General features: G+C 39.4%; 2 protein-coding genes across 4 annotated transcripts in view; one reads left to right on the plus strand and one right to left on the minus strand.

The window, feature by feature from the left end:
* The window catches only part of pde8b (phosphodiesterase 8B), a 79,314-nt gene extending 72,373 nt beyond the window's left edge, over window positions 1–6,941 (plus strand). For all 3 annotated transcript variants that reach the window (XM_007246984.4, XM_007246983.4, XM_007246985.4), the window contains exon 22: window positions 1,910–6,941. In XM_007246984.4, the coding sequence (XP_007247046.3) occupies window positions 1,910–2,019 (110 nt within the window). In that variant the 3' untranslated portion in view covers window positions 2,020–6,941. The remainder of the gene's footprint in view (window positions 1–1,909) is intronic.
* A 1,975-nt stretch (window positions 6,942–8,916) lies between these two features.
* Window positions 8,917–24,653, minus strand: wdr41 (WD repeat domain 41). Its single transcript, XM_022676196.2, has 14 exons — window positions 24,463–24,653; window positions 23,678–23,773; window positions 21,708–21,823; window positions 20,101–20,149; window positions 18,371–18,499; window positions 18,172–18,234; window positions 17,275–17,386; window positions 17,079–17,141; window positions 15,731–15,832; window positions 14,605–14,789; window positions 13,657–13,778; window positions 12,739–12,824; window positions 11,907–12,046; window positions 8,917–9,908 (listed from the first exon to the last, which is right to left on the minus strand). Exons 2-14 carry the CDS (start codon window positions 23,723–23,725, stop codon window positions 9,768–9,770), a joined length of 1,356 nt encoding a protein of 451 aa, XP_022531917.1. The 5' UTR covers window positions 23,726–23,773; window positions 24,463–24,653; the 3' UTR covers window positions 8,917–9,767.
* Window positions 24,654–24,849: the final 196 nt, after the last annotated feature.

A 24,849-nucleotide genomic window follows, 5' to 3' on the forward strand; every position in this document is an offset into this window, starting at 1 on the left:
GTTTGTAGATGAGCTGTGTTGATGGTTGTAGATGAGCTGTGTTGTTGGTTGTAGAGGAGCTGTGTTGGTGGTTGTAGATGAGCTGTGTTGATGGTTGTAGATGAGCTGTGTTGATGGTTGTAGATGAGCTGTGTTGGTGGTTGTAGATGAGCTGTGTTGATGGTTGTAGATGAGCTGTGTTGATGGTTGTAGATGAGCTGTGTTGTTGGTTGTAGAGGAGCTGTGTTGGTGGTTGTAGATGAGCTGTGTTGGTGGTTGTAGATGAGCTGTGTTGATGGTTGTAGATGAGCTGTGTTGATGGTTGTAGATGAGCTGTGTTGGTGGTTGTAGATGAGCTGTGTTGGAGGTTGTTAATGAGATTTTTTAGAGGTTGGTGGTTGTAGATGAGCTGTGATGGTGGTTGTAGATGAGCTGTGTTGATGGTTGTAGATGAGCTGTTTTGCAGGTTGTTAATGAGATTTTTTAGAGGTTGGTGGTTGTAGATGAGCTGTGATGGTGGTTGTAGATGAGCTGTGTTGCAGGTTGTTAATGAGATTTTTTAGAGGTTGGTGGTTGTAGATGAGCTGTGTTGATGGTTGTAGATGAGCTGTGTTGCAGGTTGTTAATGAGATTTTTTAGAGGTTGTGGTTGTAGATGTGTTTTGTTGTTGGTTGAAGATGAGCTGTGTTGTTGGTTGTAGATGAGCTGTGTTGGTGGTTGTAGATGAGCTGTGCTGGAGGTTGTAGATGAGCTGTGTTGGGGGTTGTAGATGAGCTGTGTTGATGGTTGTAGATGAGCTGTGTTGATGGTTGTAGATGAGCTGGGTTTGTGGTTGTAGATGAGCTGTGTTGATGGTTGTAGATGAGCTGGGTTGGTGGTTGTAGATGAGCTGTGTTGGTGGTTGTAGATGAGCTGTGCTGGAGGTTGTAGATGAGCTGTGTTGGGGGTTGTAGATGAGCTGTGTTGATGGTTGTAGATGAGCTGTGTTGATGGTTGTAGATGAGCTGTGTTGGTGGTTGTAGATGAGCTGTGCTGGAGGTTGTAGATGAGCTGTGTTGATGGTTGTAGATGAGCTGTGTTGATGGTTGTAGATGAGCTGTGCTGGAGGTTGTTAATGAGATTTTTTTGGAGGTTGTGGTTGTAGATGGGTTGTGGGTGGAGTTGTGTTGGTGGTGTTTATGGTCTATCTGTCCCGTTTCCCACTGAGTTTACCCCCCAGAGTCAAAGCCTATTTACTCCCCTCTGCTGATGTCACGGAAAGTTTAAAACAGACGAAGGGACTAGTAAAGAGAGAGCCTGTTTGTCTGTGTGTGTGTGTGTTTTCATACTTTATAAAGCCTCAGAATCTCAAGAGCCATTGACCACTGCAATTCCCTGAGCAACAGCAGTGTTTTTCATTCCCATTTATTTTAGCCAGTGAGAAATGCAGCTCTGGTCGGAGGTCAGTATTTGATTGTGAATTAACAGTATTATGTGAGAATTGGTATGTTTGTACTCCTGAGCTCCCCCTACGGTCGGGCAGTGGGATTCACTGTTATCAACTGCAGTAAATAGAGACCACACATCTGCAGTCAAAGATGCATATGGACTGAGGCTGTAAAGTAGTGTTAGAGGATTTTACACAAATTGACTCTCACAGGCCTTCAGTTTGCTGTTTTCTTCTCTGTGGAGAAGAACTGAGTTGTGATGAGTTGTGTTGCAGGTCGGGATGAGCTAGAATCAAAATGTATCCAAATGTATCCAATGTAGTAAAAAGCCTTCCCTGGACAGAAGAGACAGAAAAATACTTTTTCCCTTGATAAAAAAAGCATGTGTTTTTGTTCATGCAGTATATGGTGTAAAAGTTCTGTGAAATATTCTTTTGTAATTCTTTCTCTCTCTCTCTCTCTCTCTCTCTCTCTCTCTCTCTCTCTCTCTCTCTCTCTCTCAGCATTTGCTGGTCTGCCCGGGTTAATGGAGCACCTGACTGAGAACTACAAGTACTGGAAGAGTTTGGACGAGATGAAATGTAAAAGCCTTCGGCCGCCCCCTCCTCCATGACCTCTCCGACTGTCCCCGACTGCCTGCTCCCCTATTAAGGCCAAAGGTCAGAGGTCAAGCTCGGGGACCTGAATGTAGCGTGTTTCTCTAATCAAACCTCCCCACTGTGACGGTAGAACGCCAGCCGGACCCTCGAAGGTTCCTTCTACAAATGTAGACTAGCAGTCCGTGGAGGTGAGCCTCGGCAACAGTCGCCTCGGCAATGGTCACCCCGGTGGCGGAGCTGCCTCCACCCCTGACGACAATCGCCCCGGTTACAAGGGTACAACGCAAATGAAAAAAAAGGACAAAGCGCACTTTAGAAGTGGACCAACCTCCTCTAGATTTCTTACTCGTAACCCTTTTCTCGTCCAGCTCCTGTTCTCTTTGATACGCTGTTGTTCTACAGGACTACGTTTTATAAAATCGTTGCGTAAGAGGACTAATTTGAACTGATAGTTTATTCCATTTTATGAAAAGGACTTTGCCGCCGGACTTAAAACACCTAGAGAGAGAGATGTTATATAAAACACACACAAGAAAAATGCGTAACAAGACGATAGTGTGACGTGCTCAGGAAGCAGGAGTGTGTGTTGGGGATGTGTGTGTGTGTGTGTGTGCAAGTGAGTGTTTGTGACCCTGCTTGGTTTCCCTACCGAAACTCGCTGCTTACTCTTCTTTCCTTTAGAATCAAGTATTTATTTTTTAATTCAAGCCATTCCTCACATTTCTGTCAAGCCTTCAAGAACAAGCTGATTATTCTGGCTCTCAAGATGTAGTGATTACAACAAAAGAAGCGAGTGCAGTTTTTTCTGTCAGTGTTGTGCCAACATGGACGGGTGAACGAGATCTGCAGTCAGGTCGAGTGTACTAGCTCTCTTTCACACTCCACCATCAATATTGCAAAGAATTCCTTCACTCACAGCTGCCTTCAGACACTGTTACAGCACTGTGCAGGAGTTAGAGACCGACATTTACATTACTGTCATTTCTAGACCATTAAGGCAGAGATATGAGCACAGCAAACTGAGCACAACTAAATATAATATTAAAAAATATATATTTAGAGCATCCACCTTTACCTTTATTTCTGCTTTGGCAACAGTGTTTCTACAGAAATATGTAGAAAATTAAAAAAATACCAGCTCATCTGTTAAATATGGTGATGGAGGTGTTCTGAAATCTGCAGGAAGATCCAAATCATTCTGCTTCATTTGTTAAACATGGTGGTGGAGGTGTTTTGAAATCTGCAGGAAGATCCAAATCATCCTGCTTCATCTGTTAATCATCTGGTGGGGGTGTTCTATGAACCCAGAGAAAAAGTTCTCTATCTAATGAATGACCTAATCTTATACTCTAATCTTAATGGCTGTTTTGACTGGAAATGAAATCATGTTGTCTCTAACTTCTGCACAGTACCACACCGACTCACTGCAGTGTTCTAGAACAATGTCTGTACCACACGGCACTGTTAAACAACCAGAATGTTGTCTCTAGATCAAGTTTGAGCTTGAATAAACCCCACACAGGTTTATCTGTGTACTACTCGCCAGGGCGAATACGATCAGGCCTGAAATGTTCTCGGTCTTAAAGAGAAAGCTCTTCAGTGTTTTCTGAGGGGTGTGTGTATATCTGCATCAGTCCTCAGACGTGTGTTCACACTGTCTTTTTTGGAGTGGATGATCATTCCAAACATTTCTATAAGCTAATGGCTTGTATCTGTCTCTCGCTCTTTCTTTCACTCTTCCCTTCAGGGCTTTAAGGACGTGTGAGGAATCAATAATAGAAATTTCAAAGATTACTGTAGATCTCCGAGCACTTTCCAGAGAAACTGTATTTATGACACTTACTGTATTGTTGAGAGCGAGGCGCGCTGGTTTGTGCGTGCGTGTGTGTGTGTGTGTGTGTGTGTGAGAGCGAGAGAGACGAGAGGCTAGATTGTATTTATTTTTGAACATCCATAGACATAGGTTTGTCTGGTTATGAATGTGCGGATTATGAAAGCATGGCTTTCCATTTTTAACAAAGAATCAGTCCTACACATTTCATCACGCACTTCACAGTCCTCAGAGCAGTGTGTGTTTTTTTTGTGTGTGTGTGTATGTGAGAGAGAGAATCACAGCATTTTTTTGTTTTGTTTCCATAGTGTCTTTTGTGTGTGTGTGAAAGATACACTACATGTCTAAGGGCGTTTTCACACCAGCACTATTTGGTCCAGTTAAAACGAACTCTGGTCCGTTTGTAACTTTGCACTCGGGTGCGGATCAAACGAACCGGACTGAGACCACCTAGAGGAGGTGGTCTCGGTCCAGTCCCATACGAACTCTGGAGCGCTTCGCTTGTGGTGAGAACGTAATCCGGTCTCGATCCGACTCAGCTATTAAATATAGTCCTTTTATTTGAGCTAAACTGCTGATAAGGCGCAGTTTAATCTGATATATTAGCCAGATAACACTAATTACCACAGCTATGAATAAACGCTGTGTCCATGCAGGCGCAGTCTGAGAGCATTCAGTGTTAAAGCACAGATATTCACGCTGGAACACAGAATCTTCTCGCTATATTTACTTTTTTCGTATATGTATATTTACTCCCACACCAGATAGCTCTGACCAATCAGAGGACACAGCCTGTTGTGTGGTTTATTGGTGCGCATTTTGGTGCATTTACATTTATGTCTGTGTGAAACCAGAACAAACAGAGGGAAAAACGCTCCAAGTAAACAAACTCATCAACTGATTTGGACCAGAGAAACCAACTACAGGTGTGAAAACGCCATAAATGTTTGTGGACACTCCTGAAAATTGATTCAGTTAATTTATGTTGCACCCATTGCTTGGCTAGTCCATTTAGAGAAGTACTGCCTATAGAATAGAACTCTCTGAAGCAGATAAACATGAAATTATTGGGGACATCGCAAACGCCAGGTGTGGGCTAAAGCTAAAGCTATTACTGACTCAGATGCAGAGCAGTGGAACTGTGTTCTCTGAAATGATGGTGCTCCATCCATTTCTTTTGGGATTAGTTAGGGTGTGGGGATGAGGTAAGGTAGTGATCATCTTCCCTAAGTAATAGAAAAAGTTTACAGGAAACAGCTGAGTTCAGATGTAGACCTGGAGTATATACGGAAGGAGACAGGGCAGGAAGATTTAGGTATTAGTTCACGCTTTCTATATAGCAGGGATTTCCAAACTTTTGCAACTCACGGCTCAGTTAGCCTTCTGCAAAAATATCTGTACTAGAACTAGAACAAAAAGAAAATAAAATTGTTTTTGGTACCAGAATTATTGGTCTTCACCAACTGTATGGAAGAAAGTTATTCTTTAATGAGAGTCTATATAAGATTCTCATTTTAAGAGCAGAGCTGTGGATAGTTTAAAAACACACTATGAATCTGATGTAGATTTAAAATCAAGAAGGCTTTCTTCTAGAACTAATTTAAGAACATTCTTAAGAAGATATTGGAGAATGAGGCCAACTCTCTAGTGCTGTGTGAAGTGATTACAGAACTGGCCAGTGTGAACGAAAGGTGAGAATTAGAAAAGCTGCTCACGTGTCTCCCTCTAGTGGTGAATGACAGGACATACATTTGGTCCTGTTTATAAAGCCCTCTAGTACAGTGGTTTTGTAACCCTGGTCCTGGAGTTCCACTGGCTTACAGGTTTTAGGGTTGATTGTATGAATACGGGTTAAGCCTGGTCATGCATGTATCATAAATGTATTTCTCTCATACTGAATTTGTTATATACAGTGAGGTGTTTTATTTTTAGTTTTGTTGCAATATTTCCAGTTCCAATGGAAAGAGCTTGTAAAGTATTTATGTACCAAGTGTCCAAAATAGTTTTTTCAGCTTCATGCCCCCCAGTCAGTGTAAATCTGATGTGCTGGTATATACAGCTCTGGAAATCTGAATCAGTTTCTCTGATTTTGCTATTTATAGGTAAATGTTTGAGTAAAATGAACATTGTGGTTTTATTCTATAAATTTTGGACAACATTTCTCCCAAATTGCAAATTAAATATAGAAAATGAGAATTGGCTGAAAAAAAAAGCAAAAAAAAAGCAGAGCTTTCAGACCTCAAATAATGCAAAGAAAACAAATTCATATTCATAAAGTAGAGTTAAGACATCAGGGTGGAATAACCCTGATTTTCATGCATCTCTGCATGTTCTCCTCCACCAGTCTTACACACTGCTTTTGGATAACTTCATGCCACTCCTGGTGCAAACATTTAAGCAGTTTAGCTTGATTTGATGGCTTGTGATCATCCATCTTACTCTTGATAATATTCCAGAGGTTTTTAGTTTGGTAAAATCAAAGAAACTTAAAATTTTAAGTTGGTCTCATATTATCTAGAGCTATATATATGTATATATTTGTGTAATGAGTTTGTTTACTTGACTGGCCAAAGGTACAAGTACTAGTCTACGAGGTGCTTAATCATTCTGTATTCTCTCTAAGCTGGTGTCCAGGAGGCTCATATGTGTTGACCTTGTAGCATAGTCATGCCACACAGCCCACAAACCTAGCCCTAGATCATTTACACAGAACCTGACAGTGTTTGGAAGTAACAGATGCAAGTACTGGTGCCATTTGTATTAAGCTAGTAATAAAAGCATTTCACAGTAGAGCTGGGAGACAGTTGTGTTGCCCTTAAGCCATTTATACCTGCAACTATGCTAAGGCTAACAGTTTGACCAAGGCTGTATTGGGCAGCTCTTATCAGGAAAAAAAAAGAAAAGGCTGAATAGGAACATTCACAACTGCTGATAAACAAAGACACAAGGTTCTCGACATGAACAGACATCAGCTTACTTAGTTATGAATCGTGTAGGAAACAGAACACTGGGCCTCTTTCACCAATATTATCTTCTTTAAGAATGTCTTTTAATTCGTTCTTGAGAAAAGGTCTAATGAAAACTACATCAGATTCATGTGTTTTTTTTTTACTGCAGTAATTTAATAATTTGCTGCCTGTAATCTAGATGTCCCTAAAATGCATTTGAGGCCTCCTGCATTGCACGTGGATGCAATTTCTGAAAGAATCTGACAAACTGTGCTGTCCACTGTGGGTGGTAATGTCCTCTATGTAGAATTACCATTTCTGCAGGTCTAGTTCAAGGTAGTATTTGAGACGGCTTCACCAGAATTTCAATTTGTCTTCGCTTTAAAACCTTTTATTTACTGTTAACTGAAGTAACTGCAATTGAACTGGTTAACTATGGTTCCCCTGCAAATTTTAGGCACTTTGGTGGTTTGATGTAGGACAGGTATTCCAAGGTTTGAGTCACTGATTTAAAAAACGTTTTTTAAAAACTGATTAAAATTAATTTAAAACAATTCAACATTTTTGTGTCAGGTAGTGCAACCGAACATTAATTAAAACTTTTTTAAGAAGTTTTAATTATTATTTCTTTTAGCTTTTTTTCCACATTTAGCAAAAATGTGTGCAAAAAGTATTTGTATATAAACACCAACTGATTTGGTAGATTGCACCAGCCCAACAAATTTATATATGGGCTTCTAACCTGGGTATTGTTCACTTTTACTTGTTCTTTATAAGCCCATTCTTTTTTAAAAGCAGCTCAGTATAACAGTCATTTAATTGATTTAGTAGAAATTTATGAACAAAACATTTTTCAATGAGCTGCATATATATATATATATAATTCTTTTTTTTTACTTAATTAGCATATACATTTAATCAACAAATGTACCACCTGACATTTTGAGACTTAATTCTAAATTATACTAAAACAATATATTGGCCTACAGTTAAAAGTTAAAAGAATCTTCAAATGCCACGTCATTCCGTACATCTCACTCCACTTAAAAACCTAATCAAATATTCAGTTTTTAAGTGCACACTTTTTTCATTATTAAGTAATTTGATAATTATATTAAGGTAATAATTTGTTTCAATATCATCCAGCTGTACACTAAATTGAATGATGTCTAGTCCTTTCAAATTGAGAGGTCCCCACTCTTTAGGTCTACAGGCTTATTTATGTCCCCAAGTCATCATTTGTGTGAGTATGTGTGTGTTAATACTCTGTGCTTGTTTTCCTGTGTGTGTCTGGTGTGCAGATATTTGCCTTAAATACAGTCCTAATGTACAAACACTGCTCTCTATCTTTCTCTCTCTCTCTCTCTCTCTCTCTCTCTCACACACACACACACACTCTTAACACACACACACAGACTTCCTACTGCCCTGCACCAGCACCATCCAGCTGTCCGAGTTCACTTCACCCCCCTTCCCCTTCATTTCAGTGTGGCGTGTCTGTGTGTTAATATGTGAAGTGTGCCTACACATGTGAATGTGTGTGTGTGTCTTTATGCCATAAGGAGGAATGTGTGTGTGTGAGCGTTTCATAGCTTTAAATGCTCCAGTATTCTCTGTAAACCCTCTAAAGGTATAAACAGAGGGATCCTGAGAATGTTACCGCCTGTTTATTTAATCTTTTTATGATCAACCAGCTCTGTCACCTGATTGTCATTGCTTGATTTCTATGTATTATTATTAATAATATATTATTAGAATGTGTGGGGCAGGGCAGGGGTGTAAAACGGTACTGTAATTTGAATGGTGTAATTGTAGGTGAAACTGTGAGGAGTTTCACCACCAGAGGGTGCTGGTCTCCACTGTATCAGTACAGAGTGAGCCGTTTGGATCCGTCCGTCCTGTAGCGGCTCTTCCTGCCATCAGACGTGTTAGTTTCGTTAGCAGAAGTAAGCATACGGGTCGTGTGTTTGTGCCAATTGCTGTATTTTTACACTGACCTTCAGGAGCGGACAAACAGACGAGATTATAGTATTTGCATAAATGTACATAAGCTATATTTTTTAATAAACAAGAACAACAATATTGAGGACAGGAATGGTGAGTGGTGACACTGTCAGCCAGACATTTCTGTTTTGTTTTTTTTTTCTTTTCTGTTTATTCTGTTTTTGAAGGATTTAACATTTTGTTGTCAAAGAAGCCTATATCTGTATGTCGCACCAAAACTTTCCGCAGTTTTTGCTTACATTGTTTTCATTTCTGTCTGAGAATCCACTGTTGTTTCTGAGGAGTCGCTCCCCATTTGAAAACATAAAAAACGTTGTATTTGTGAAACACATTAAAAATCACTTGCAATAAATGTTCTGTCTTATGCCCTTCTCATAAAGCAGGCTTTAATTAATGTCAGTTTACATTAATATTGTTGAAATAACCATTAAAATCATTTTACATTTAGGTAAAAACTAAAATGTGCAAACGTTAAAAACAAACGTGCGATTTTCAAACATTGCCACAATCATGATCCATTTAAATTAACAATACAATATTTCTGCACACAAATCTACATAAAATGTAAACCATACATTAAAATGTGTATAAAAAGAATAATCAGAAATGTTTAAAATGCTTAAAATCACATCCAGTGCATTCACACTTAAAAAAAAATTAAAAACTAAAAACAAACAAATAAAATTAAAATCTCACTTTAAAACATGACAGCAAAGCCAGATCAGTAACAGATAAATACTGCTTGTGTGTAAGGCAGGAATAGCATCCCAAGCTCAAAATGGCTCTTAGAAGTTTTAAGAAAAAGTTAAAATAAGCTGCAGTCACTGAGTGGTCACACTTTGGGTCATGGGGCATGTTGTTTACCTGTCCCTGGTTGATGCTGATAAATGTGTCAGTTCGCTTTAAGCTCGTTCATAGATGGAGTTTTAAAACCAGATGGATGGAGTTGAATGAGGAACTTCTGAACTTTTGACTCAGCCTACAGACCCTGCATCTCCTCCAGCTTCTCGAAAAGCGCCAGACTGCGTAGCTGTGACTCTCTCTCGCCGTCCTTCCACACGATGAGCAGGTGGTCAGCTGAGCAGGTAACCAAGGCTCTCTCCCCGAAACTCAAAAACATCTGCAGCACAAAAAGAGGAGGTCTTAAAGAGTCAGTCTTACATTTGTCTAAAATGTATTTTTTTATATATACTAAATGTCCTATTAATTTTTTTTAATACAATTTCCTCTAATTGTGATATTTGGTATTCGATGCAAGATAGCTTACTGATTTAGGGGAGACTAAACTAAACGGAAACAACAGCATCAGTAACAGCTCTGAGAATGTGCCAAAATTTCTTGATGAACGGACCAATAGAAACTCTTCAAAATTACCTGAAATAAACTATTTTTACATTGACTTCCATTGAAAGTTTACAAGGTTTTTTCTCTGTAAAGTTGCTGTTATGGAGATAAGTGCTTTTCATTGGACAGCGACGATACATTACTTGCTTTTAGCTTGCAGAGAGTACTGTAGGCATTAGGGGTTTGATAACAACAATTTTGAACTGGACCCTTTGTTTAGTGTATGAACCTTTCCTTTTTTTATTTGAGCACAACTTAGTTTGTCAGGAAATACTAGAATCACAGGTCAGTCTGTTAACCTAATATTGGTGTTCTTGTTTCTTGTTCTAATTTTTACAGCAAAAGTGGTTTTAATTTTGAGTAATATTAAAAACTCTTACATTTACCTGCAGATACCCTGTATATAGACAAAAGTATTGGGACACCATTCATTGTTTCTTCTTACATCAAGAGTATTACAAAGAGAAGTCTTTCTATCTGATTTTGGAACATTGCTGTGAGGATTTGACTTGGTTTAGTGACATGAGTGAGGTCAGGATGTTGGATGGTTGATCACCACCCCACCTCATCTTCCTCAAACCCCAACTCTTCCGAAAAGTACTGGATGAAGCTCCAACATTCCAGAGAATACAGTTCCACTGCTCCACAGCTTAATGCTGAAATGCTTTATATCCCTCTTAGAGCACACGCCTGGCACTAGACATGGGCATTAGACATCTCTCCCCTTCATCACAGACATCTACACCACCTGCACTGTAGATGACCCCACCCATCCCTCACACAGACTCTTCACTCTGATGCCGTCCGTCCGGCCTTCACTACCAGACTCTGCAACAGCTTCTTCCCCCAGGCAATCAGACTCCTCAACTCACATAGTAACCCATTAACTGCTGTGATCATGTATTACCTATATGTTACAGTATGTTTCATATATCTGCATCTTATCCTCCTTTTAGAGCCCAAGGAGCATGAGTGTGATAATGTTTGTAGCTAGAGATTGTCCAACACACCCCATGATGCCCACTAACTTGTAAAAACTAAAGACTCTAGCCTTAGCGTTAGAGCTAGAAGTGTCCTCACTGAACTTTTCAGAATTTTAGCACAAAAAGATTTTGGGCTGCCGTCATTGTGCGTTCTCCGGCAGACTTGTGATCGATGGGAAAGTTGAGGCGCATGTAGATCACATTCTTCACACTGTCAGCTGCATTAATTACGCTGCTGTTAAACACATCGATACTGACACACATCTGACCAATCAATATCTCACAATATCTCCTATCAGCTGCTGTTTCTGACGCGGACGAGTCGAAACGGCTCAAACTTTAAACAAGCAGCTCAGATAACCAGCAGCGCTGAGAGTCTGCACTCAGCCCAGACTTCAGCAGCAGTTTCATACCTAAAGGAACTAGGGGGGCTTTGATACGGACAAAACTGTGATGTATGATGACACTGTTGGATATCCCAATATCGATGTGGAACATGAAAAATTAAGATCCTGAATGAATTTAAACTCCTCTGAGGAGGCTTTCTTAAAAGCACTAATTTTTACCAGGCAAAGAGGTATTTTGTTAGTTTGTTGTGTGCACCTGTACCTTACTCTACCTCGCTCTGCCTCCAGTCTCGTTATGTCATGTAAGCACAGTCTGCACAAATGCAATTTGATTTTACTGTTAATAAACGTGCCATGACAGCTCTTAAAATGTGTTTAATTTGAAAATATGATAAATTGAATTTATCTTACAGCCTAGGTAGAACCATGTTAACGACCCCATACCTGAACAGCACCAGAGTGACCAATCAGATCTCCAATCAGCTCCAGTGAACGCAGACCAGGAACATCCAGCAGCTTCTTCACAGGAGCACCAGCAGCCTGCTTACCGGACCGGCCGAACGTCCCAAACATTCCAAAAAACCCTGAGAGAGAGAGAGAGAGAGAAAGAGAGAGAGAGGATAAAAGGTGGGACAAGAAAAAAAAGAGACAGAAATAGAAAGAGAAGAGGATGAAAGAAGGAGAGACATACAGAGAAAGAGAGATAAAAGGAGAAGATTAAAGATTGGAAGTGAGAGAGGAAAGAGGATAAACAATAGTTAGAAAGTAAGAGAAAGGAGAACATTAAAGATGGAAAGTGAGAGATACAGTCATATAGAGAAAAGAGAAGAGAAATAAAGAAAAAAAGGAGAGATACATATGTAAATAGAAAGAAAGGATGACAGGCAGAGAGAAAGAGGTAGAAATACAGATATATGGAAAGAAAAGAAAAAGATGAACAGTGGGAAGAAAGGAGAGAAAAATGGATGAGTGAGATAGAGAAAGAGAGGTGTGTACAAGGCTGAACTTCCCTTCAGTAATTAGTTAGTACTTATACAATTGAAGAACACGATTCACTTATATTTCACTCATGAATCACTTAACTTAGTTTAAGCACAAATCTAAAGTATAATTAGAGTCGATCTCAGACACACACACAGTACATAAGTGATGGATGTGAAAAGAGAACAAAGCCAACATCTGGATCAATCTCAGACAGAGAGAGAGGAGACAAGAGGAAATAAAAAAAGTCCAACTTGTGAGAAAAAGTGAGAAAAAAAAAAGGAGGCAGGCTCACCTGAGGAGGCGGGCTCTGCTGCTAGGGGGAGGTCCTGCAACTCCCAGATCCTAACACTGCCATCTTCAGAGCATGACATCACCAGTCTACAGGAGAACACAACAAACAAGCAAGAGAGCACAAATCATCAATAACACAACACACATCAACACATAACCAGTACTAAGACTAGATAACCCACGTGTTCATTTGCATATCTGTGTACGTAATGGGTGCATCTTAAAGGAGGACTCCGATGTGAAATTGATTTTGGTGTAGTGAAACATGATTAAGAGTACTTACCTTTGTTGAATAGCGCAGCTTTCCGAGATCCAGTCATTTTTTACAGTTAGTCCAAACATGCTTCAGAATGAATGATATGGGGCATATTTTGCCTCTGCAAATAAATCGTTTTTTATACCGTTATCCAGACTCAAAGTAGCTCCACACCTCATTGGTAGAATCCAGAGAGTCCTGACATTTGTGAGGTGCACAAGAAGCTTATTAAAAAACACTGTTTACAACCCGAAGCGTAACCTAATCTCTGGGCGCTGTCATCTTTACCTTTTACCTTTACTTTGAGCCTGGATAACGGTGTAAAAAGCCTTTTTTCTGCAGCATATCTAAAGCATATCATCCTTTCTAAAGCATGTTTCAACTAACTCTAAAAAAATGACTGGATCTCGGAAAGCTGCAGGACAACGGAGGTGGGCTATTCAACAACAAGGTTAGTACTCCTTATCGTGATTTACTACACCCAATATCAATTTTATACCAGAGTTCTTCTTTAAAGAAGCTAACAGCATTAATTTAAAGGGTCGTCCATAAACATTCGATCACATATGTGAACATTCTATTCTGCTCTATAAGCCTCTGAAATAAACTAGTGTGACGAACAGAGTGTGGTGAACGCTTTTCACCAGCATGGTGAATACACACCCATTGTCCAGCAGCATGGTGTGTAGAACATCAGAGTCATGTGCAATCTTCCTGTAGGCCACCACCATCTTCATCACCGCGTTGTACACATACAGACCACTGCCTACTGCTGCAACCACCAGCTGTGAGAGAAATGACTTCATTAAAAATCTCCACAACAACAGATCCTGTCTCCAACCCAGGAGATCTGACGTACTCACGACTTCAAGCTCACTCTTCTACTCTTACACTGAAGTGTTACACTAGTGCTGAAAGTAAAGCCTCCAAGACTGGAGCTGAGCATACAGATAGCATCAAATCACACGGCATGCTGACGAGCATGAGATACTTTAAATACAGCGTTCAACATCACTTATCAATCTCTGTATCAGTTTATTCAGTTTTCCACCTCCTCACAAACCAGCTGTTTCCATCTGAAATATATAAGCTGTAGAGGGCTAGTATAGAAACGTTAGCTGAGGTAACTTAGCTTTAGCATCTATTTCTTTACCAAAAGACTGCCAGCCTTTCTCTGTGTAAATTTTGTGAGATAGTTGCATGTGGCTGGAGTAGCACTGCCGAGGAACGTTTGTGACTAAATTAGCACTTCTTAAGTACATTTATGATTAGAATAGCAGTACTGAGTAAATGTTTGAGGAAAACTACCACTGCCAAAGTAGCTAGCTAGCTAAATATGTGACTTGAATAGTATGGCTGAAGCAAATGTATGATTAGTGTAACACTGCCAACACTGAGTGTTAAATAAATATTTTTTAATTGTGTTTTTTTTTTGTGATTGTTATTGTTTATGAAATGTAAGACAAAATGCATTTATTCTATTTAATTTGTTAAATAGTAAAAAGGCAAATTTTATGAAAACCTGTGTAAAACCGTGTTCAGGATTCAGCCTTCCAAACTACTAATATACTGATATATAAATTGAAGATAACACTGCCCTAATAAACCCACCTCCCCATCAGAGGTCAGGTGCTGAATAGACATCTCAGTCTGTTTCTGCTGACCCATTCTAATCTCTGACTGGCCATCTCCTGGTGCCTCCTCCCACAGAATCAGTTCATAAGCCTGGATCGTCCAATCCAGGGCGTCCCAGAGGATAAGCTCACCGTTGTGAGATCCACTAGCAAACAGGCTGTCTAAAAATCAGAAAAAACAACGTAAGCTTCTTTAGAATAAAAACATCTCAACTCATCTGTAAAACCCCAAGAACACCAATAACCACCAACTGCTGGAACGTGTTGGTGCCAGTAACCAAATTAGAGCGAGCTGTTTTAGTGCCTCATGGATGCAGAACTGTGGAATAGGCAGGTGATCAAAATGTTTTGGCTAATCTAAACCATACATACTGTAAATAATACATAAGACATTTAAAATCCTTTCATTTTACCAAGAAGGATCAGTAAAGCCACTAGGCTAGAAGTGCAGTGTTATAAGTTTCTCCAGCGCTAAGGCTGGGTGGACCAGCATTAGCATTAGCTGCTAACCCCAGCGCTAGCTTTTTCACCATTCAGAGGCGGGCACATTGGACTGTAGTCTGCATTTTTGCCGTGTTAAAACTAACTACGTGAGACGAATCGCTAGCTGATAGCACGCAGGGTTCCTCTGTCTAGCGCTATCGGGCGGCATTTATGTCCCGCTAGCGCTACAGTTAGCGGCTAATGGTAGTGCTGCTGCACCCAGCCTTAGTGCAGGTGCAGGTATGGAGAAATTCATTGTAAGATCTTTAAAAAATGTTCTAGCACTCATATCCAAAATTATGACCACTGTTGCAATAATAGCAAAAGACTCCAATATTTTAGTTTACAGACTTTACAATAAGTTGGTGATTCCAGTATTTTCTGACCCAAACTCGCATATAAAATTTAAAAAATGCATTTACTTTCTGCAGCATTTTTAAAACCATGGAGAGATGGAGTTAAGCCATTTTAAAACAAATTATACAAAAAAGGCCCCTATTTTGATACATGTATTTAAGAATCTGCAGATATCCTGACAATAATACCCATTGCACAACAAGAATACTAACACATTCAACTCAAATCCCACACAACTTTAGCCTGTGTTTGTGTAATCTCACCATTGATGCTGATAAGCGTTCGGATCGTATCTTGGTGGTCAGCCAGGTGACGGGTAGCAAAAACTGACATCTCCGGGTCAGACAGGCTTAACTTAAATATAACTAAAATAGAAAAAAAAGAAATACTCAAATACATATTTACACACATAATACAGTCAAGTTACCCATTTCTCAAATATAGAGTTCTGGAAAAAAATTAAGACATATCTGCATATTTTTTCGTTATTTCAGCCATTTCTCATTTTCTGCAAATAAATGCTCTAAATGACAATTTTTCTATTTGGAATTTGGGAGAAATGTTGTCCGTAGTTTATAGAATAAAACAATGTTTATTTTATTTAAACATATACCTATAAACAGCAAAATCAGATCAACGGATTCATAAAATGAAGTGGTCTCTTATATACATATATCAGTGGTGTGCAGTGAGGCCCTTCTAACCCTTCAGAGAAGGGGTGACAATAAATGCATGTAAATAATTACATGCTTTTTAAGCAGGAAATATATATCATAGCTATTGTAAGTGTAAGAATTAATTTTATAAATTAACTAAAATAAAAAACAGCAACTAATTCAAAGCATAAGTCTGTGTTTTTTTAGTTGCTACCGGACTCTTATCTGACTGACAGCGGTTTTAACCAATCAAAGCTTTTTAAAATGGCTTCTGCCCCCACATGCCTGCGTGCCCCTTCTCCTGATTTTAAAAAGGGTGTAGTAATGAATCTATTAGCAAAGTCAAAGCAAGTCTAACCAATCAGATTCATGATTTTCACTACGGGGGCGGGGCCATGGCTGTCTAACTCCTTCTCAGCGCTGTGGTAAAGGGGCTACGCGTTGTTAAGTCATAAACGGAGCTCATACTGGATTAGTTCAATACTTAGCTAACTATCATGGTATTGCGGCTGTAAATCAGACAAATATTGTGTCACATAATATTAAAAAGCCTTTTTTCCTTCAATGTGCAACTAATTCACAATAATAGGCCGCCTGACTGGTGAGGTTTTTGTGTGTTCCTAATGTTTTGGCTGCTCTGGCGTACTGTAGACATACAAATGAGTTGTAGGCAAATTAAGCATTTATTGTTGGGTATTGTTCATTGATGTATACTTTTGTAGTTTGTGGCTGTATTTGTGGGCTGTTGATGTGTATTAAGTTAATATAACCAAGTCAAGAAAGAGAATATGTAGCTATTGTAATATTTATCTATGTGTCGGTCGGCCGGCGGCGGGGTGGGGGGGTATGGTGGGTGGTTGTAGAAGGGGTACCCACTATATTCACTGCACGCCACTGATATATATATATATATATTATATACTGTATATAAACAAAGATCTTTCACACCACATACCAATCTCTTTGTCCATGGCAGCAGCAATGCAGTTTTTGGGTAATTCCACCATTGCAGAGATTCCTATAAATATATTTAAAGAAGCAAGCTTTAAGAACCGGATGTGGTGTTTTTGAGTGTGTGTGTGTGTGTGTGTGTGTGTAAGAAAGAGAGAAAGAGAGAGAGAGAGAGAGAGAGAGAATGTTTGTGTGTGTACCTGTATCTCTGTGATGTACAGATTTACACTGCAGCTGAAAGTCTCTGTTCCACACACACAGTTCATTACCACCAGAGAGCCACAGATCCACACTGTTCAACACCAGTAAACACTGTCGAAAGAGAAACACCCATCAGTACACACACTAAACACACAGCAAGGTCCAAACCTCTGACACCACTCACAACAAATCATTCTACTTTCCTATACATTTCTAATTAACATTTTTACACCGCTTTTAAAATACATGCGTGAATTTTGACATGACTTTTAGAATTTCTTATTAATCAGTGCTTGTTTTTGAACAATTTATGCAGGGTTACAGGCTATCTGTTTGTACGGGAAAATTAAATGTAAAAGTTTTTAAGACCACTCAGGGATCTCAGATGGATTTCATGTTTTATAAAGACTCTAAGACTAGGTCAGTGACTGAAATGCTCTTAGCAGGGCATTACACATGTTGTAAAGTAACATATGACATTGCAAAGACTCTTATTAGTGTAAAAATGTCTTTATTTTAAAACGTTTCTAACTGTTGTGCATCTCACTGGGGTCGCAGTGTGTGGTGTTTACAGCATGGACGTATGGACAACATAACATTACATTACATTTTTGATAAATCACATGATCGGATCGAGGACATTTCTAAAATCTTCGCAGTGTGTGGATGATTTTTCAAAATCATATTACAGAAACTTAAATAAAAATATTAAATATATAGAAAAAGACATAAATTGTGTAACATCTACACATAATTGTCATCAAACACTTTTTAAAAAAACTTTTATGGTAAAGAAAAATTTAAAGTGGCCCAAAAGAGCATAAAGAAAGACGTTGATTTGTTTAACTACATATAACATCTGTTACATTATTATTTTTACAGATACCACTTCATACCTTCACAGAAGACTGTAGATCAGACACCGTCTGCACTCGGTTTCCTGTGTCTGGGTCCCACAGCTGCATCAGGACTAAGGATATCAATAGAAGTAACCTTTTCTTTGACCTCAATGATCTATGAATGCCATTCAATTTAAATACATCACAAATCCCGGTTTCTCTATTATTCTTCAGTATTATGTGCGTGAAAGGATACACTTAGTGTACGATCCGATGATGCCGTCAGAAGCGCAGTGTGAGCTTTTCCTCCTTTGATGAAAGTGTATGATATCATAGCCGTGATCTGCTGAGTGTGACCTCGCAACTCCACCAACCGCTCTCCAGTCTGAAACACACAAATACACAGTTTTTACTTACAGACAGGACTGTCTCCATCAGTTTCACTCTAAATTTTTCAGATCAGGCGATACAGACCTGAAGTTTTCATGAATAAAGAGCTACAGACTTCTGATAGGATGTGCTGCTGAATTATACTGCAGTGAAATCACTACTTTTTATTCTGAAGAGTAAAACTGTTCACAGATGCTCCCGATCCAACCTGACTGAGCTTAAGCTGTTTTGTAAAGAAGAATGAGCCAAAATCTCAGTCTCTACTTGCGCAAAGCTGGTAGACACATATAAACCATAATACTTGCAGCTGAAGGTGGCTCTAGTAAGTATTGGTATAGGGCAGGGTTTCTCAACCGGGGGGAACGATATGTTATGGCCGCAATTTAAAATACATTTTTAGTGTTAGTGCGGCGCGCAAGGAAGACTCATCCTCTCCCCGCCCACCACCACAGCGCATCCTATTCATTTAAATAGAGAAAGCCGCTGCATGAGCGCAACCCCGCCCTCCGACAAAAAGGTCATCAGAGCTGCGACTTTAAAGTTAAAAATACAAAAGAAGCACAATATTAGAGCATGTTTCCAGTAAAAAGTTCATGTACTATGTTCGGAAAGCCTAAATCACCGTTTCAGGGTAAAGTTATGGTAGTAAGAGTTTATTATAATCTGTTTTTTTTTTTTTAGATATTTAATTTACTTTTTATTAATTACTAGAAACAGAATTATTATAAAACACATGAGAAATAATAAAAAAAATAGGTTAGCGCATGCGCAGTGTGGTTTGACTCTTTCAAATGAAGCACTAAATCCTTTAAAATTAAAGCAGCATCTCGAGAACAAACACCCTATACTTGTGGCAAAGCCAGTGGAGTACTTTCAAGGAAAATACAATGGACTGCAGCTCCAAAAGAAAACAATCGTTTCCATCGGTTTTGGGGGACGCTTTCAAGTTGTAAAGAGGTGGGACGTAAGGTAGAAAAGGTTGAGAACCCGTGGTATAGGCGAACTAAATACTTTTTGTAATGGGTGGGGAGCAGTAGCTCTCCAGCCCAGAAGGTTGTAGAACCCAAGTGCAGAGCAGCAGAATACAAAGCAGGTTAACTTGACAGGAGCTCCTCAACACAGGTGCAAAACAAAAACCTGAAAATGGGTGAAAACCCGAGAAGAGGCGCAAAAGAAATCGCGCCAAGCGCACAAAAAAGGGTGGAGACTGGAGAGAGGGTGGATAGAGCAGGGAGGAAAAGAGAGCCGGAGCTCAGAGGAAAATCTGGCATAGATTCGCTTCCATAAGCTTTAAAGATCCAGTGCAGAGGAACTGAATCTCAGAGTTTATATGGGGGCAAACCCAGGTGAAGTGGATCAGGTCTGATAAAGAAGCCCTCGGCCAGACCCTTACAATTTTGCTCATCACACTTTACAGCTTTTTATTTGATTACATTTTTGGAAATCATGTATCATTTTCATTTCACATTTCACACAATTCTGTGCTACTTTGTGTTGGTCTATCATATAAACTCTCAATAAAATACATTAAGTTTGTGGTTGTAATGTGACAAAATGTAAAGGTCCAAGGGGATACAAAAAAAAAACATCTCTCACCTGAACATTCCACACAAGCACCATCCCATCATCACCGGCAGAAGCAAACCTAAGAATTAAACGAAGAGTAGATTGAGAAGGATAAGGCGGATAGGGATAGATTATGGTAGATTCAACAGATTATTTTTTAAACTAGGTGGATGAGATGAATAACATGAATGAGGTGCACAGAGTGGATTGGAGATTTGAGGTGGATGAGGTAGATGAGATTATGAGGTGGATGAGGTAGATGGAGATTATGAAGTAGATGAGATTATGAGGCTGATGTGAGGTAGATAGGTTAATGGATGAAGATCATGAGGTAAATCAGGTAGATGGAGATTATGAGGTGGATGTGAGGTAGATAGGGTGGAAGGAGATTATGAAGTGGATGTGGTGGATAAGGATGATTAGGAGAATGAGGTAATTAGGATGGATGAGGTGGCTGGAGATTGTGAGGTGGATATGAGGTAGATAGGGTAGGTAGATGAAGATTATGAGATGGATGAAGATCATGAGGTAAATCAGGTAGATGGAGATTATGAGGTGGATGTGAGGTAGATAGGGTGGAAGGAGATTATGAAGTGGATGTGGTGGATAAGGATGATTAGGGGAATGAGGTAATTAGGATGGATGAGGTGGCTGGAGATTGTGAGGTGGATATGAGGTAGATAGGGTAGGTAGATGAAGATTATGAGATGGATGAAGATTATGAGGTGAATCAGGTAGATGGAGATTATGAGGTGGATGTGAGGTAGATAGGGTAGGTAGATGAAGATTATGAGGTGAATCAGGTAGATGGAGATTATGAGGTGGATGTAAAGTAGATAGGGTGGATGGAGATTATGAAGTGGATGTGGTGGATGATAAGGATGATGAGGGGAATGAGGTAGATATGATGGATGAGGTGGATACAGATTTTGAGGTGGATATGAGGTAGATAGGGTAAGTGGATGAAGAGTATGAGGTGGATGAGGTAGCTGGAGATATGAGGTGGATGGGGATTATGAAGTGAATCAGGTAGATGAAGATTATGAGGTAGATAGGGTAAGTAGATGAAGAGTATGAGGTGGATGAGGTAGCTGGAGATATGAGATGGGTGTGAGATAGATAGGGTGGATGTGAAAACACCTGGAAAACATTAAAGAAGGCAAACTTCTCTTGTTAGTGGGATTCAGAACTAGGCCTGAGGTTGCTAGAATGGAAGTTCAGTGTAGAATGCAGTTCTGTCTGCTCTACTGCACTTCCTATTACACTTACAAACACACACACACACACCATTATAGCTGGGCTAGCTTTAATGCATCTGTGGTTGTGGTGGGGGAAGTGGGGGTTGGGGAGGGGCAGAGGTGAGGGGTGTTATGTGAAGGGTAGACGCTGGGCAGCAGGTTCACACAAACACACACACACACACTAAAACTCTCCCGGCTCTGATGATTAAGCTCTTGTCACGCTCTGTAAGTTTGCTTTTGGAAAGGATCTAGCTCAGGCTTAGCTGTCAATCACAAGGTCGGCCGAGCTGACGAGAGAGAGGTGAGGAGCGAGAGAGTAAGAGCGTAAGAGAGAGAGAGAGAGAGAGAGAGAGAGAGAGAGAGAGAGTTAGAGAAGAGCAGGAGAGGATTGCTTACCTGAAGTCATCAATCTGCACCAGAAATCGAACAATGTCAAAATGTCCTTTCAGCACCTGCAGCTCCGTGAAGCAGTTTTTGGGCTGTTCCTCCCCGATGCACAGCGCCGCGCTCTTCTGCAGCACCACACACAACACACAGTGGACAAACCAATCAGAGCCACGGGGGGGGGCCTTCAATCAGCAGCCCTCGCCAGCCGGAATCACGCTCGCTGCCCAGGCTGGGTCACGGTAACTCTGCTCTCCAACACTTTTTGGAGTGACCATCTCTAATATCCAGAGAAAAAGGCTTTCTACCAGATTCTGAAGCACCGTTGTGAGGTGTGCGGTCTTGATGTTGGGTGAGGCATGTTTTTCGGTCCTATTCTATTGGCAGTATTTCTCTACAGAAACTACACACACTGTATGTGTATATGTGTTTATATGGGTGCATCTTAAAATGACATATAGTATATGTTTCATGCATAGTCATTAAATGATGATGTAAAATAATACTGCTATGTAAAAGTATTACCTCAGGGGATGCCCTGTAAAAAAGCACACTGTGTACGTTATGAGGTGATATCTTGTCAGTGAGGTTCATCATTAGCCAGCCTGTTCAAGGGAGGCCTAATAGTGGGACAAGATGGAAAGAATGCTCTATTTCCAATGTTTTGCAGACAATTAACATTCCTCAATGCACAAAGTTACATGTGTTACAGAAATATTTGTCATAGAAGACATTACCACCCCAGTGGACAGTGCAGTGGATGATAATGATGGTGATTGGTAGCCTTTGACTAGAACTGTCCGAGGAAAAATTCACATCCACATTCAATGGAGTAGGCCCCACTCTAGGGGTGGGCGATATGGCCATAAAAAAAATATCATAATATTTTTATGATAACGATAATCTTGGCCATATGACAAAACACTGAACAAAAAAAAAAACAAGAATGCACTACTGCAACAAAATAGAAATTAAATTTTATTATTGCATACCAGTGGTGTGATATATCATATCGTACACAATATTATTGCCAACAATTTTTGTAGATTGTGAACGATATCTGAAAAAATCGTGCCATATTACTCACCCCTAATTATCACATCAGGATACTACTTTTTTGCTGTTTTTAGCAAAAGAAAAATTCACACTGTTTTTATTTCCCATTATATGTATTTATACATCTACTAGAGACAGATTATATCTGTTCATTATCATTTATTTTACTTTAATCCTGGATATATGGAGATATTTGATGTGCATTATTAGTATCATGACATTCTGGATCATTAACTTCATTTACAAATCTGATAAAAAGTTTGTATTTTTTTATATCTCATTGGGTATACCATGTCATTTATCATGCAATAATAAGTTATATAGTTTAATTTATATATTTTATGCAGTAGTGTATTCTTGAAATAATGTTTTTAATTTAATGTTTTGTCATATTGCCAGGAGTATTGTTATCGCGAAAATACCATGAAATATTGTGATGTTATTTTAGGGCCATATCTCCCACCCCTATTGCGTACCATATGATATGGCACACCCCTAACTGGGATATTAAAAAATACAAGAATTTTATCAGATTTTTAACAGAATTAATAAAATTTATAATGCATTCCATTTATCACCATATATCCAGAATTAAAGTAAAATTAATGATACTAAACAGATATAATTTGTCTCTAGTAGATCAGTGTGAATTTTTCTTTTGCTAAAAACAGTAAAAAAAAGTAGTACCCTGCTCTGATAATTAGAGGTGAGTGATATGGCACGATATTTTATGGTATAGTATCATTCACGATATTCAAAGATGTTGGCAATATTATTGTGTACGATACGATACGGCACTCCCGCTTTACACATGAAACTGTGACACATTAGTGTAAATACACACACACAGAATACATGTATTATATAAAAAAAGAAGCATAAAGCTTTCTTCTCTGTAATTTGCCAGCAGATGTTTTTGCACTTACTTCGACAGCACCCTGAGGACCACGACCACCGAGGATCCATCGCAGCATGACTAAGGGTCTTTATGTACTTTTTGTACAGGAAGCAGATTCTAAAACCTGAAAACACACAGATCATAGTCACATAACCAAAAATATATGGATATGTAAATATTAATAAAATTTGTTCACATGTTACACAGTAAGTGTAAAGTTTAGCCAATCAGCTCTCCCTCCTGCCCCACCCCTAAACCCATACATCAACCAGTGCCCCTCCTTGTACCTTGAGTGGAATAAAGTTATCCAGAAGCAGTGTGTAAGACTGGTGGAGGAGAACATGCCAAGATGCATGAAAACTGTCATTTAAAACCAGAGTTATTCCACCAAATATTGATTTCTGAACTCTTAAATCTTTATGAATATGAACTTGTTTTCTTTGCATTATTTGAGGTCTGAAAGCTCTGAATCTTTTTTGTTATTTCAGCCATTTCTCATTTTCTGCAAATAAATGCTCTAAATTACAATATTTTTATTTGGAATTTGGGAGAAATTCCAAATTCCGTAGTTTATAGAATAAAACAACAACGTTTATTTTACTTAATATACCTATATATACCTTTCAGTGCTGTAGCTTAACTAGCTAAAATCTGTAGCTTCACAACTAACACCTAGCTTTTAACTAATGTTACATGCTTATTTGTACTAGAGATTAACAGAATACTTGTTTAAAACAACTAGTTAGTTAATAATGAACTGCTGCAGTGTTGTTTACCCCTCAGTCCCCCAGTTCTGCCCACTGAGCTCCATACCTGCCCCTCCAGCGCCCCTCCGCCGCCGCCGAGCCCTGAAACACACTGACCCGCAGCTCCAACACCAGTTCGGCTTCACCACCGCTCAGCTCAGCGCTCACAGCTCATTATTAGAGTTTATTATTATTATTTATCAGAGAACAGCTTCAGTCTAGTACTGTCACTTACACCTACAACATACTTCCATCACATGACCTACTACGGAAGCCTCACACGGACACTCCGCTCTCCAGCAGCAGCAGAAACTGTACAGCTGAAAAGCCTGTATTATATTGTCGTGTTAGTTTAGCCACATTGCACTGGTTTGATGACTCACAAATAATTTACTTTAAATATGTTTCCCTTCCAGATTATTAAAGTATTCAACATTTCAAAATACGCAGTACC

This window comes from Astyanax mexicanus, chromosome 17 (genome assembly GCF_023375975.1).
Source record: "Astyanax mexicanus isolate ESR-SI-001 chromosome 17, AstMex3_surface, whole genome shotgun sequence".
NCBI lineage: Eukaryota > Metazoa > Chordata > Actinopteri > Characiformes > Acestrorhamphidae > Astyanax > Astyanax mexicanus.